We start from the raw sequence: 15,193 nt of genomic DNA, 5'->3' as shown, positions 1-15,193 counted from the left end.
GCTCGAGGGCCCAGAAGTTACCTGCTGGAGATTAGGAGCTCTTCCAAATGCAGATCCAGGACAAAGCATTTTTCATGATTCATTAATCATCCCAGACGGAGCTGAAATTAGCAGCTGCCTCTTCTGCGACACCCCTAAAAGGTATTTCTGTTTGCTTCAAGTGAAGAAGTTGTACTTTGAAAACAGTAGCTTTATTTGCTGGGTGTTTTGAAATCAATATAGGATCCAAATCACAAAATTGTAAATGCCAATGTTCCGTCTGGTGAAGTAATTATGTGAGTTTCCATCCCAAATCTGGCCTCTGAGGGTCTGTCCAATTAGTTTGATTTCTGTTATTGTATTTGCAGAAGATAGCTTTCCATTTAGTTTCAAGTAGAATTTCAAGCAGTCTTAAAAGTTTGGTTGAAAAGCACCAATACATATACAGTTGTTTCAAAATTGTTCTTCCAGCCCAGAATGCAGTCACTAGCAAGAAGTACTTAGTTTTCACAAATTAGCAAGCTTTTACCCTGGGACTACATCATTAGAGGTCTACCTTGGGTGACTATTAGTGTTCTTTTGATGCCATTAAACAACGGAGTTAGAGTAGTACTTCAGTGCAAATTACACAGAATTTGCACTGGGCATGCATGGTTCTACTCACGGGTCATGTTTTTTGGGGCCTGCAATGACTGCATTTCAAGGTTTAGGCTGCATCTTCATTAACAGCTAATACCCTTCAACAGGGCCAGAGCTGTAGAGCAAAATGGCTGGTGCTGATAACCTGACATTTATGCTCTACCTTTGAAGTTTTTATTTCAGCCAAGTTCTGGTCTGGTTCATTGCAGCTGAATACTCATTAAACAGGTCAAATGCAGTTAGAGGCATGCCAAGAGCATATTTCTTGCTTGAGTTTTGCAGTAAGTGAACACAGCTCATGCAGTGACAATACTGCACTAGAGCAAGCCAGATCATGGTAAGTGGTCTCCTAGCTTGGAAAGCACAGAAAAGCTCTTAGTTAAATACTAAGGTGAATAAAAATGGTTTTTTTTGTGTACTTAGTGTAGTGTTCCTGCTTGTTTCCATTTTGAAAGTGTTAAGTCAGTACATATAATAATCTTGAAATTATTATTCTAGGTTCTGCTCCTCCCATTTTTCAGGTGCAGGAGTCTTTTTGATGTCATATCCGAGAGAGCCATCGCAAAGAGTATTACGGTTGCATAGCAACCTCAGTGTGATAAATAAGTGGTTTAAAGCAGTCCTTTGTGTATTTTTCTCCAACAGGAGCCAAACAGTTTCCTACTACTGTAGCTAATAAAACTCTTGAAGTCATAAAACACTGCATATGTTTTTCTAAGTAAGAGGTTTCTTTATTCAAATATCTTGGTACTTCTGGGCACTATCACCAGATTACTGCACCAAGTTCTCTTAAAAGTGCCCAGTATTCCAGCATTATAATTTCTCTGCAAACAGAACATCAATATCCATCTTGTCCTCCCTTCCCTCGGATTATCAGTTGAAAGCACAACAGAAATATTCTGCATATGAAGGTAGAAATGAACTAATATAATACCAGTAATCCAGCTGTAATGTCCAAAAGCATTAGTCTTCTACCTAGTCAGCTACAGGGAAAAAGTATTCTCTACAGAAAAAGAGACCCTGAACGTGGACATACACAACATGCACGTTATATATTCCCAGTTTTGTTTATTTTCATGGAATGCTAATTCAGTTACAATATGGCAGTTCATAACTACTGAAATGTGACATTAATTCCTCTCCAATGCTGCAGAACAGTCTTGATTTATATATATTGTTTTAAAACAATCTTATTTTACATTGTTGAGGTCTCTGGTGGTTTTTAAGCTCTGATGCTTAAGCACACAGCAAGCTACAAACCTTAGGTTTTTATATTTATACATATATTCTACGTATTCAGACAACTGCTGTAAGTTATCTATAATTTAATATTTATAAAAAGTGCATATACTGGTACATATGCACATCTAGAAACACACTTTTACTACTGCCTCCCTTCTATAAAAAGCTGCGTAACACACAGCCATATTATTCTCACTCACTGTTAAAGTCCTTTACTATCTTTGTTACACAATATCACCTATTCAATTCCCGCAAACTGAATGTAGATATTTCGATGTTTATTTTCTCCTAAAGAAAAAAAGTCCTTTCTATTCCTTTAAGAAGCTTTAAAATCATGCATCAGTTTAACAAACAGTCACTTTAGCATGGATTTTAGAATCCTAGACAGTATGTAAAATCTACTTCTGGAAAACGTCTGTCTGTATATTTAATTTCTTTTTTTTTTTTTTTTTTAGTTACAAAAAATATATAGGATTGAAACATACTGAATACATGCATCTCTCAAAGTGGCTATATTCTAGCCTTATAGATAAATTTTAAAAGTACACCCCTGCTAACAGGATGCAAACATGGCCTCAAATAGGCCATTACCTGCATTTAATATAGCTCCTTACATTAAAAAGTTCAAGTCAGATGTTCTCTCAGGATGGTGTCAAAAGACTGAAGAGCCTAATATATTTATACTCAATATACAAAGGTGGGTGCAAACACCTAGTGCCATTTAATTATTCAATACTTTCAAGGCTTCTAGGCATTGCCTCTTGTGATACAAGTCCTGAAATTATCTGAATGAAAGTTTAAGTTGAAAATTGTTTTTTAACACACCATAAAAGCAAGTTATGTTTAAAAGAAAAATGTACACTGGACAACTGGAAGTACTCACTGAAACAACTGTACAAAACTATTATAGATACAGAAAGAAATAATGGTGGACTTAACTTCAAACAGAAGTAACACTTGTTAACATATGTAAAAACTTGCTGTGTTTTATTCTTCTACCAAATAAGAATTTGCAGCTGTTCAGAACAAGTAAAATTCAAACCACCTCGCAATGTTTTACATTTTTAAGTTTTTATGCAGTGCAAACGTTTAAGACAGAATAACCCCCCAGTGAAACAGGTGACACTACTCAGTGCCAGTCTTTTGAAGAAGATTCTTTCAATAGGTCTATTTACACATTAAGCTAAAGGTTCACTATATATGCTTTGAAGTTTGCTGAATATCAGCAGAAAAATACGTGAACTAGCAGCAGTTGTATTACGAATATATGATGGTTACTTTAACGAATGCATAAAATTTTCAAGACTGTATTCAGTGTCATACTGTTCTTGATCCCAAAGTTCCCCAAGGTTTTCGAGTATTGATTTCATTGATGCTTTGCCAGAAGAGGTAGAAGTATCTGCTTTTTCAGTTTTTCCATCCTTCACAAAAGAAGAAAAAAAAAGAATCGATAATATACAGAATAATGTTTTCAGGAATATACTAAATTCTTTGAGTTTTTTAGGGAAATATCACTTCCTCTTGTTTTTCAGAGAGCTGTCTACTATGTGTTCATCTGATTAAAATTTACATTTCAAAGCAAATCTTTTCTCCAAGCTTACTCTATTTTTCGTAAATATTTGTAAAAATGGTTCTTTACCTTGTCAAGAGTGAACAGATCAAGCAGCTGTTCTGTTCCCATGCTCTGTAGGCTTGTGTTTTCTTGGCTAATCACTGTATTTGCAATATTCATTTTGAACTTTTGAAGACCCATGATCTTCTCCTCCAGAGTTCCCCTGGTTATCAGGCGATATACATTAACAACACGTTTCTGAAAGGAAAAAGAGAGCACACTTAACTAAAAAACAGCATCTTAGGTATTCAAGAAATCACAGCCTTTTAGTATTCATCATGGACAATCTGGGAACAATTTGGCCTGGAGTTACCCTTCAGTAATTGTACTCAGTCTGATGTTAGATGAAAAGGATGAGACTATGCCAGCCTATAGCAGAAGCACCTGCAATTGCATCTGTACTCAGGAAGTTTTGAATTCATGGCTTTTTACAGCTGTAGAGGGATACTAACAGTAGTCACCCTTTCCTTGTCCAGGCATCAGAGAAGGACAACCCTGTGGGGCTTCCCTTCAGTTGCTTGTCTCAGCTACATCTCTACCTCCACTGAAGGGTGATTCTTCACTGGCCTCTCCTCAGCAGCCCAGGTAGTACAGAAGAGACGGCATACCAAGTTGGGGATATGATAATAAAGTACACGCTCCAACATATGGCAATATTTGCAAGAAAGCAGTATGAACGAACACTTGGGGAAACCACCAGACATCACTTATTATATCCTACAACCTTATCCAAAGTTGAATAACAGGACTTCAGCAAGGAAAAAAAAGGAAATGGAAGAGTTTTTCACCTGCCCAATGCGATGTGCCCGATCCATGGCTTGCAAGTCTCTCATTGGGTTCCAGTCATGTTCCACAAATACTACTGTATCAGCCCCTGTTAAGTTAAGTCCCAGTCCACCAACATGAGTGGTGAGCAACAGAACATCTATAGATGGGTCATTATTAAACCTGCATTCAAAAAAAGTTAAGCATGGTAAAATTCATTTAAATAACAGATTTATGAATGTCAACTGCTTTGAGGCAGACAAAAGAATGATTTTGTACCATATAAATAATGTAGTTCATTACAGTTTACCTTGTATTGGTTATGAAGGGATATGCTTACCGTGAAACAATGGAATGCCTCTGACCAGCAGGTATGCTGCCATCCAGTCGTAAATAAGTAACTGAAGGTAACTGAGGTCTGAGAAGGTCATGCTCCACTATATCCAGCATGCTCTTAAGCTGACAGAAGATCAATACTCTGTGCTGGGCCACAACAGCTTCTGTACCGCTTTCTGAAGATCCACCATTCCCCAAACCACAGTCCAGCAGCAGCTTAGAGTAAAAGAGCATTAAAGCATATCAGCAAAACGACAGTAGATCTCATGTAAATATTTACATTGATGGACTATCGAAATTAGAAATAAGACAAACACTACTGAAGGAAGTCTGTAAGTGACAGTCACTCAAATGACATAATGCGGAGTTTTGCTTCATTGTCAAACCATGAAAAATTTACGAGTCGTCAGAATAGTAATTTTCTTCATTTTGCCTTACTTGCAATAGAATTTAAGTATGTAATGCAACCTAACTTTATCAAGCTAATAGTCTCCTGTATAATAAATAGAAAAAGAGCTTTTCTGTAACAAGGAAGACAGGAGTAAAGAACAGAATAAAAGGTTTATTATGTAAATGTCATCACCTTGAAGCAACCTTGTGCTTCCCCGGCTCCTTGAATTAACAGGAAAAATAAAACGTAAGCTTAAAAACCTCTAGTAGTCCACTTCATTTGCTACTTAACTAGCATTTTAAGATCAGTTTTCACCTTGACGAAGTCTCAAAACCTTCTGAACTGCAACATTAGCAGAGACATTTAGAAAATTTATGGCACAACATGCAAACCTACTTACTTGTTTTAAAGCAGACAGCTTAGGTGCATGTTGGATGTCTCGAAGGGATGAATTATGAGCTGCAAGTTGCTCTGTAATTCTTTTATATTCTGGATGTTGAGTTGTTAACACTAATGCTGGATGGTTACATAGCTTCCGTAAGTATTGCAATGCCTTTGATTATTTAGGAAATTAAATTCAAATAAATGGTTAACAACAGTATAGTTACAGAAAAAGGATAAACAAAATTGATTTTAATGTACAGGGGCCATGCAACCACATTCCACAAGCTGGACTTCATTTCAATGAAAATGTATCCTAAAGTTGCACATTTATATTAAGAAAGCCTGTTTTTCAAACTGTATCCAGTAACTGTTATGAGCATAATGATCTTGATTCCTGTTGCAGCAACAGTGCAAAGACCATTTCCCACACCTTCACATCAGCGTGGGATATAGTCCATGGCTTTGGGAGCTGTGCAGACCCTTTGAGAATTGTTTCCAGACAGCCATGACTTAATCTGCAATTCTGTAAGACCATGAACTTTCTTAAGGTTAGATCTGAATTTATGAAAGTGGTTTTGTTCATGTTTTAGAATCTTAATTTTCTAATGCAACAACTGATGAGATCAAAGTTAGTTGCCTCTTGTTTTGGGGTTTTGCACTTTCGGTAATCAGTTTTTAATCAGCAGTAGTATCCAAGATCTACAAAACAGCTGAACACTAGTTGAGCAAAACACTAAAAGACAGCTTTATATCATTTAAGACACAAAAACATAGTTTAAGCATACTAGCTATACATCACCTTCCGGGCAATCTGATCCAAAAGCTAAGCATTTTTTATTAAACCCACAAATATAGTTACCAGAAATAAATTAACAAACAAGTAAAAGTTACTGAAGAAACCTGTACCTGAAATACATGACCTGTGGCTTTAAGCTTTGGTTTTTCAGTTTCTTCATTCAGTGAAATTGAAGAAACTGTTTCATCAATATCACATTTGGCACGAGACTTGGCAAAATCTTCATAGAGCTGAACCTGTAGACCAAGCCCCAGACAAAAGAATGACTTAAGTGTTTTCCCTGAGAGAAGACAAACGGTCACTTTTTGGAATTTAGTTCTGAATCATCGTAAGTCAAGAATGCTATTTTCTATGTAGCACAAGATCAACAGTAATAGTGGAATTGCTTGCCATTTTTCTTTCAGCATGGAAAACATTCTTAAAAAAATCTGCAGATGCCTAGATGTTTTTGTAGAAGAATGCCAGAAATTAATCTAAAGAAATACTCTATCGCAACTGGACTGAAATCAGTTTTTAAACATGTGCTAGAAAGCTTTTTAGTCCTGTGGTTCCAGAGAATGTCAGAGCTGACATCAGACTGAGCCAGGAATACAGAAGTGGTTCCTTTGTGGTCTTAACTATACTGGAAAAACTAAGCTTCCAGCCACTTTTTAAGCATACCTGTAGAGGACTGAGAATACAGTAATAATCTTGAATAATTTTGGGTGGAAGATCTTGCAGTACATCCTCTTTCATTCTCCTTAACAGGAATGGCAGAACTTGGCGGTGCAGTGCTTCCATTGCAAGAACCCCTATTGAAGCAACGGAAGCAGTATTTTACTGATGGCAATTTCTCCTTTCTTCAGCAGTTCTCATTTAAAGGAAAACAACAAGAAAAGCAAGATTTAACGTCTGATCCCTACCAGCCTCTTGTTCTCGACTGGAGCTTCGGGCATCTCTACTTGCCAGTATTGGTTTCCCATAACGAGCTGCAAATTGGCGTTCAGTACCCAAAAATCCTGGCATAAGGAAGTCAAACAACGACCACAACTCTAAGACGTTGTTCTGAACATAAAAGAAACATTTGTTATATTATTTCCAAAAGTAATCAATTGTTATCAGAAACATTTCCATGCACATTTAACACTGTCTATTAAACACTACAAACGTAATGCTTCAACATACTTTTCAGGTTCTGGAACTTTGTGGCTCTTTCATCAACTTAAGCTATAGGGAGACTTGCACGTGCACTTTAACATATAAATGGACTTTGTCTTAAGCCAAACCCTGAGTTCTTCTGGACAAGAAAACCCAGGAGACACCAGTGGTCTTAGTCATGCATGAGACAGATACTCCATAGACAAATCATTCGGCCAAAGCCCAAAATCTGGAGTTTTCAGAGAAGAGTCTCTTGCCAATGTCACTAGAAGCATAGGAAATATTCTCTCCCCTTCGAAGCCTGCTGCTTAAAGAACAAGTGATAGAGAAAGCTGTGTTGCCAACTTTTGAGCCTAATTAGTACCACAAATCTTGCACTCCATTCCCCTTTACATAGGTATACTAGGAAAAAGATGCAGTTTCAAGCATTTAGCAATTAAAAGCTTTTTTACAACGTGCAGTTTGAACAAGATGACTCTAAAAAAAAAAAGCACAATAAGATGGACTGCAAAAAATATATCTTTTGCATGTTTTCTACTACCCACCCAACTCCTTCGGAAAAAAGAAAAGCAGTTACCTGGATTGGTGTACCAGAAAGAATTATCCTGTAATTGGCAGTCAGCTGTTTTACTGCTTTTGACAGTTTGGTTTTCCCATTTTTTATTACATGGCCTTCATCAAGAATGCAGTAATTAAACTTAATATTTCTAGAAAAGAAAACACAGACTTCAGTAGCATTTAAAATTCTAAACTATTAAAAACCTCAGAAAACATACCAATTCTTACCTGAAAAAGTCAATGTCATTTCTCACAACATCATATGAAGCCACTATGAGATTGTGTCTTTTCACCTGGTGTTGTAACCTTAAGAAAAAAGAGGAGATGATAACTGAAGTGTTTCTGGCACGTTATTGTTTCAGCCTTTAAAGGTACCATCACAAGTCTTCCCATGCCCACAAACTCTGCTTCAGTAGTAGTAGTAGTAGTAAAGTGAATTACAAAATTCTGAGTGTGATATTTTACTCTACCCAAGTCATAAATGCAAAGCACATTACCTTGCTCTCTCAGTAGGAGGTCCTGTATAGTGCAAAGGATTAAGATATTCTTTTGAGCAAAATTTGCCTACTTCATCCACCCAGTGTCCTGTGAGTGTAGGAGGGCACACCACCAAGGAGGGAAGAGGAACACTGTCCACCAGTTTTGTTCTTGCATATTCTTGAGCCCTTTATGAATATAAAAACAATGGTTTTTTTTTTTTTTTTTTTTTTTTTTTTTTGCACAGAACAGTTGAGGTTGAAGTGACCTCTGAGGGTCATCTGGTCCAACCTCCCTGCTCAAGCAGAGCCACCTACAACCAGTCGCCCAGGACTATCTCCAGAGTCATTACCATAGAAAAAGCCCTATGATTAAGCCTAGTAAAGCCTCTGACACCATATCCCACAGCATTCTCCCAGAGAAGCTGGCAGCTTGTGGCCTGGGTGGGTGCACTCTGTGATGGATAAAGAACTGGCTGGAGGGCCAAGCCCAAAGAGTTGTGGTGAACAGAGCCAAATCCAGTTGATGGCCGGTCACGAGTGGTGTTCCCCAGGGCTCAGTACTGGGGCCAGTTCTTTTTAATCTCTTTATCAACGATCTGGATGAGGGGATTGAGTGTACCCTTAGTATGTCTGCAGATGACACCACGCTGAGAGGGAGTGTTGATCTGCTGGAAGGTAGGAAGGGTCTACAGAGGGATCTGGACCAGCTGGATCAATGGGCTGAAGCCAATTGTATGAAGTTCAACAAAGCCAAGTGCTGGGTCCTGCACTTGCATCACAACCACCCCATGGTGCACTACAGGCTTGGGAAGAGTAGCTGAAAAGCTGCCTGGAGGAAAAGGACCTGGGGGTGTTTATTGACAGCTGGCTGAACATGAGGCAGCAGTGTGCCCAGATGGCCAAAAAGGCCAACAGCATCCTGGCTTGTATCAGGAATAGTGTGGCCAGTAGGACTAGGGAAGTAATTGTTCCCCTGTACTCAGCACTGGTGAGGCCCCACATTGAATCCTGTGTTCAGTTTTGGGCCCCTCACTACAAGAAAGGCACGGACATGCTGGAGAGAGCTCAGAGAAGAGCCATGAAGCTGGTGAAGGTTCTAGAGCACAAGTCTTATGAGGAGCGGCTGAGGGAATTTGGGTTGTTCAGCCTGGATAAAAGGAGGCTCAGGGGAGACCGTATCGCTCTCTACAGCCACCTCAAAGAAGGCTGTAGCGAGGTGGGTATTGGTCTTTCTCCTAAGTAAGAAGCAATAGAATGAGAGGAAATGGCCTCAAGTTGCACCAGTGCAGGTTTACATTGGATATTAAGAAAAATTTATTCACAGGAAGGGTTGTCAAGCACTGGAACAGGCTGCCCAGGGAAGTGGTTGAGTCAGCATCCCTGGAGGCATTTGAAAGATTTGTAGATGAGGTTCTTAGGGACTGTATTAAAGGCCAGTATTAGGTTAACAGATCTTAAAAGGTCTTTTTCAACCTAAACAATTCTATGATTCAGATCTTTAAAATGAATGTTATTTGCTTAAATTTACCTGAGGCAATGATCACCTGCAAGAATGCAAATGGATTGTAAAGTTTTTCCTAAGCCCATGTCATCACAAAGAATTCCATGAAGTTTATATTTATTGAGAAATGCCAGCCAATTCACTCCATCCTGAAATTAAAAAAAAATGAAATTAGAAAATTAAAAAAATGCATTGGAAGTAAAAACTGGCTTTTGGCTAGTTAAGCTTCACTTCAAACATCTGTATGTTATGTCATCCATCACTGCCAAACTAGGAGCTTGTTCCCACCATAAATGCATCCACTGAAAAGGAGAGGGAAACAAAGGGAGAAACATAAGTGGCCAAACAGTACAAGAAGGCCTGGCTTTGCACTAGTGAGCTGCCACAGTCAGCCTAAGCAAGGCACAGCCCATTGGCCATTCCCTGAGAAAAATGGCAGAATCAAGAGGTGAAAAACCCCATTCACTAAAAGAAAAACAGGATAAATGGCATGCGTTAGTTAATTTGTTGTTCCTTCCCCAAGAGTCCAAGATACACACCGCACAGCTAAAAAGAAAAGACCCACAAGCAAAAGCAATCCAGCACCCAAACAACTCCTATCCTTCCATAAAACCAGACTGGAACTTATTGCTCTTCTAAAATAGAAGTATAGGCTTTTACCTGCTGATATTTTCTGAGTTCTGCTTTGATTGGTACTGGAATTTCATAATTTTCCAGTTTTTTCCCATCCAACAATTGTTCCAGAAAGTGACGTTCTTTAGCTTTCATGCGGATTAATTCTTCAGACATGTTTGGTGGATTTGGTATACCAGCCTAAGATAATATTTTGAAACCAGTAATATAAGTACAGTACTTAGTTTTCACACAGACAATAAGAAATAAAACCTCATACTAGATAAGACATTTTAAACAAACAGAGGTCACTTCCAATAAGGTATTTAAGAACATACATACACACAGACAACAGCCTACTTGTTCAACTGCTTTTCCTACTCTCCCTTTTATAAGAAGAAGTCTGAAGTGTGAATATCATGCCAGTTAATTTGGTTCAAGTATATTGTCAACTTGCAGCATGATTGCTTATCAATAAAACAAGACAGATTAAGTTGAACCATTTGTCTTACAATCTCTCAGTCATATTTTCATTTTTTATGGTTGAATGAATAATGAAATTGAGAATACAGACAGTCAACTGAGCACAGCTAAGCTCTCCCAACTCATTTATTGTTATTGTTTCCAATTCCTCACAATTAGAAACCAACACAAAAGTACAAGTTCACAACTCCTAAGTTTATTCAGACCCCTATCACTTATCCAACAGATGAATGTGAGTCTTGCATTTTAGGCAGTGTATAAAATGCCAGCAACAAACACTAAAGACTAAATAGAGACACTGTTTTGTTACAGAACTGTAAGTCACGCTTCAGGGACACAAAAATGAAAGAGTAGAAAGGTTTGTTTGTTTGTTTTTTCTCTGTTTTAATAATACCACTATAACTACTGAAAACTGTAAGAGTTTGGCTTATGAAATGTCTGCAAGACTGCCCTAAAAAGTCTTCCCGTTTAAAAAAGTAAAACTGTATCCATAAAACAGCACTCCCCAAGTCTTTCACACAAAGCATGTGTTAAACTTTGTCTGTGAAAACATGATAAAGTTATTTCTATCTCAAAAAAACGATTCCTCAATGAAGTATTTCCCCATAAAACATCTATTTCCATAGCCTTATCAATCTACCCCCTACTCTTTCCACCAAGGTGAGTCCAACCCCTCTACAGTTACTAATTTAAGTTCCTTGTTTGGCCTAACATTTAAAATTGCTAGCTGTCCCACAACAATGCTGGTATTTTCTCTCATTATTAATCTACTTCACTCTATGTTTGCACATTTAATATAGTTCAATATCTGATACTGAACTTCCTTTAACTGGAATGGGAAATCCTAAGGGAGTTCTTGAGTAACTATGGAGAAGAAACATGAACTCATCATGCATAGGTATACAATTAATAAAACAAGTATTCTACATTTTTAACAGATACTCACTAAATTCTGTCAAAATAGCTTTAAAAAAAATTTAAGATTATGCATTCCATAGGATTGTATTTAGATGCATAAGAAGGGCACTGGTGGGAATGGAATTGGAGTGAACAGTAGAATGCCAGAAACTAATTTCTACTTCGCACACTTTCAACTTTTTCAACATTTCAGTGTAAGCATACAGAAATAATTAAGTGCTCCATTTAAGGCAGATTGCTAGTTATCAGATTCTAAGGTTCTATTATGCTAAATTAAAAATTGACATAATAAAAGATACTAAATCCATTAAACTGACTTTTTTTTTTCCATTAGAAACATGCAAATAAATTCTGAACTGTCTTCTGTTACCATCTGGTGGTGAAACTAAGTTACCTAAAGCCTCCTAGTCCTTGAAGTGGTGTATCAGAAAGTGACCGAGGTATGCAAGTTGTAGTAGGTGTGAAAAACTAAGAGCAAATCCATATTGATTAAACATTACTGCATCGTAATACATTTAATATTTTGCCCAAAGCTGTAGGGTGGGGCTTTTTCATTTTAAATACTAGGAATAAATAACTGTACTTGTCTTTACACTACTTCTATTACTGGTATTTCTTTTTTTCCTTTACATCAGTATTACTTTTTAATGCATTTCTCTTGACCACATGCACAACAAAAATCATACCTAGGGACGGCACACAACTCATAAGACTTTTAAGGTAAAACTAGTGAAGGCAGCATTACATGCAAAGGTAATTAATATACACTTCAACTTAATGTACACAGTCAAAATGAGTTTCTTAAAAAGATAAATTTTTCGGTAACATTAATTTAGAAAATTACTAACAGAGGCTCCAATTTTACTTATTTTACATTTTAAAGGATACAACTTCAATTATCTGATATGGACTCAAGATTTATAAAAACAGTTACTTGTTCAGCATTTAATAAGCCAGAAGCTTGGACTTTGTGGCTGGTGAAAAAGTGGATACAGGACGGTTCACATACTCAGCATACTCGCAGTCTGAACTTACCTCAAGAGGCATTAGTCTAATTAGTGTTGCAAAGCACTGAGTAGCCATAAAGCGTACACTGTCTGTCTGATCACTCATTCTGCCCAGAACTGGAACCACCAGAAGAACAATGTATGGAACAATACCAACGTCCAGCTGCTCCATTACACCTGGATCAGCTATTAAGGAAATAAGTTTTTACCACTTCAGGATTGTCTGACATCAATATAGACCTGGCAGATTCCTCACTCAATAGGTAAAAGTTACTAAAACATTACAATCAGATGAGCAAGATTTCTACTAACAAAGCAATGGGAAAAACAGCCCAGAAGTCTGATCTACCCAGTGACATTTAGACAAATGAATTCCATGGTTTGAGAAACAGGATTACCTCCACCAAAACTTCATTTCATACATAAAATAAAGGTGATGGAAATAAAAGTTTCCTTCTTGTCTACCGGAAGAAAACAGCTTAACATTTTGTTTCATTCCTACTCCCATTTTTTTCAAGGCAAGAGTTTTTGTTCCCCCAAATTATACAACTGCAAAGAGGTTTCTGCATTTTCGAATACTCAAGCAAGGATACATGCAAGTGCTTCAATTGCACCTTCTTGTTTGGTGTTGTCATCTATTGCTCCCAACCACGGCAGAACTTTCTCTAGGAAGATATTCATTGTTTCCATGGTAGCTATTTTGCTCATAACACCTACACAACGAGCAGCCATGTGTCTCACTGCAGTGTTGGGATGTTGAAGGCACATAGACAGATGAGGCAAATGCTGTATTAACTGAAGAGAAGAAGAGGGTGTGGGGGGAATGGTTAATATGAATTATAAACAAATTATGGAATTAGTTTGAAGTAAACAGTCTTTTAATGTCACTGTTACCTCCTGAATGGTGCTTGAAATGGCTCCTTCCCAGGATCACATTTCCATTTTGTCAAAACTGATATTTTGACTTGAAACAAAAAACTGAGCTTTGAAAAAGTACTACTCCCCAATACAGTTAAAATTCAGACAGTAACAGAATGTTTAGCGTTTTAGTCAAAATGCAAATTAAGAAGCCCTTGATAATTAAGGAACCGTTTCACAGTGGAAATATATAGTATTCAGTACTCAGAACTTCTAATAATAAAAATAATTATTGCTTAAATACAGATACATAGATTAAATAACACCTTTCAGCTAGCAAATTTGTCCTAGATTCATCCCGTTTATGTTAAGGCAGATGAATTATCCATCTTGGGTGTCTTATTAGCTCTGTGTTACAAGACAGACACCCAGAAGGAAATGCCCATCTTCCCGGGGGGTACACATGTACCTACATGCCTTTTGCTCATCAGCAAAAATGTGTTTATGTCAGATATCCTAAGCAGATGGTCATGTTCCTCCTAGTCTGTCCCTAACTGCTAGCTTTGATGAACCAATTCTACACTCTTTGACTTCCTAGGATTTTTTAAAAGTCTGTATAGAGTATTAGCACCCCCAAAATCAATCTACACATTAACTACTATTTAAAAACCCCTCCACATCATGTGCTAAATTCACTCAAAATCACTTCAGTATTTTACTAAAATAGATAAGAAACAATTTAATATCTTCCATGTGAATCTTATCCATCTGCTCAGAATTCTACAGCCATTCCTTATGCCCAATGCTTTCCCATCATATTCCTTCCAGAGTTCTGCCTAATTATTCCTTGCATGGGAGCCTTTTTGTATATTTTTATCATTCTGTTGCCCTTCTCTATGCCTCTTCCAGTACTGCTATAATTATTCTGAACTAGAGTACTGCAGATAGGTTACTACTGAAAATTGTATTCCGATATGGGCATAATGGTAACTTTCTTGTTCTGTTTTTCTTAACTGTATTGTTTGTTGTTGTTCTTTTTCTTCCCTAGCATTTTACATTCAGCTGATGTCTTCACAGAACTCTCCTAACTCCGAGATCTATTGCCTGAGTAGAAATAGTCAGTTCAGAGCCTACTACTGCATATAATGTATTAAGGCTTTTACATTGAGAGGCAGGTAAAAAGAAATAATTTTAAAAATTAATCAATCCAGTCTACTTGGGTATAACTGATGTCTCCCACAATTTTTGCATTCCCTGCATGTGGGCCCTGTCTATTCTCCAGGTTCAGCAAATCTGGAACTAGAATAAAGCAGAGTTGAGATGCTGATTTCGACACAATAGCATAAATATTATCATAACTTAAGCTTTAGATACTATCTTCTTTGGGCATTTAATCCAGAAAAAGGTAGGTCAAGTCTAAATTGTAGATAGGTGTTTGCTTTTGTGGTTTATTCTACGAATACAGAATACATCCTATAGGACACAGGAAAAAAATA

General features: G+C 37.3%; 1 protein-coding gene across 2 annotated transcripts in view; it reads right to left on the bottom strand.

Annotated features, from left to right (window-relative positions):
• Positions 1 to 1,666: 1,666 nt before the first annotated feature.
• BTAF1 (B-TFIID TATA-box binding protein associated factor 1) overlaps positions 1,667 to 15,193 on the bottom strand; it is a 53,188-nt gene continuing 39,661 nt past the window's right edge. For both annotated transcript variants that reach the window (XM_021293735.2, XM_065068344.1), the window contains 15 exons: positions 13,433 to 13,634; positions 12,868 to 13,016; positions 10,480 to 10,632; positions 9,847 to 9,968; positions 8,337 to 8,504; positions 8,068 to 8,145; positions 7,859 to 7,988; positions 7,047 to 7,188; positions 6,805 to 6,935; positions 6,255 to 6,380; positions 5,365 to 5,517; positions 4,578 to 4,789; positions 4,261 to 4,420; positions 3,500 to 3,670; positions 1,667 to 3,281 (listed from right to left, as the gene is read on the bottom strand). In XM_021293735.2, coding sequence (XP_021149410.2) covers positions 3,135 to 3,281; positions 3,500 to 3,670; positions 4,261 to 4,420; positions 4,578 to 4,789; positions 5,365 to 5,517; positions 6,255 to 6,380; positions 6,805 to 6,935; positions 7,047 to 7,188; positions 7,859 to 7,988; positions 8,068 to 8,145; positions 8,337 to 8,504; positions 9,847 to 9,968; positions 10,480 to 10,632; positions 12,868 to 13,016; positions 13,433 to 13,634 — 2,244 coding nt within the window. In that variant the 3' untranslated portion in view covers positions 1,667 to 3,134. The remainder of the gene's footprint in view (positions 3,282 to 3,499; positions 3,671 to 4,260; positions 4,421 to 4,577; positions 4,790 to 5,364; positions 5,518 to 6,254; positions 6,381 to 6,804; positions 6,936 to 7,046; positions 7,189 to 7,858; positions 7,989 to 8,067; positions 8,146 to 8,336; positions 8,505 to 9,846; positions 9,969 to 10,479; positions 10,633 to 12,867; positions 13,017 to 13,432; positions 13,635 to 15,193) is intronic.

Source organism: Columba livia, chromosome 6, assembly GCF_036013475.1.
Source record: "Columba livia isolate bColLiv1 breed racing homer chromosome 6, bColLiv1.pat.W.v2, whole genome shotgun sequence".
Taxonomy (NCBI): Eukaryota; Metazoa; Chordata; class Aves; order Columbiformes; family Columbidae; genus Columba; species Columba livia.
Note: the sequence above shows the minus strand (reverse complement) of the source record. Positions and strands in the feature narration are given on the sequence as shown.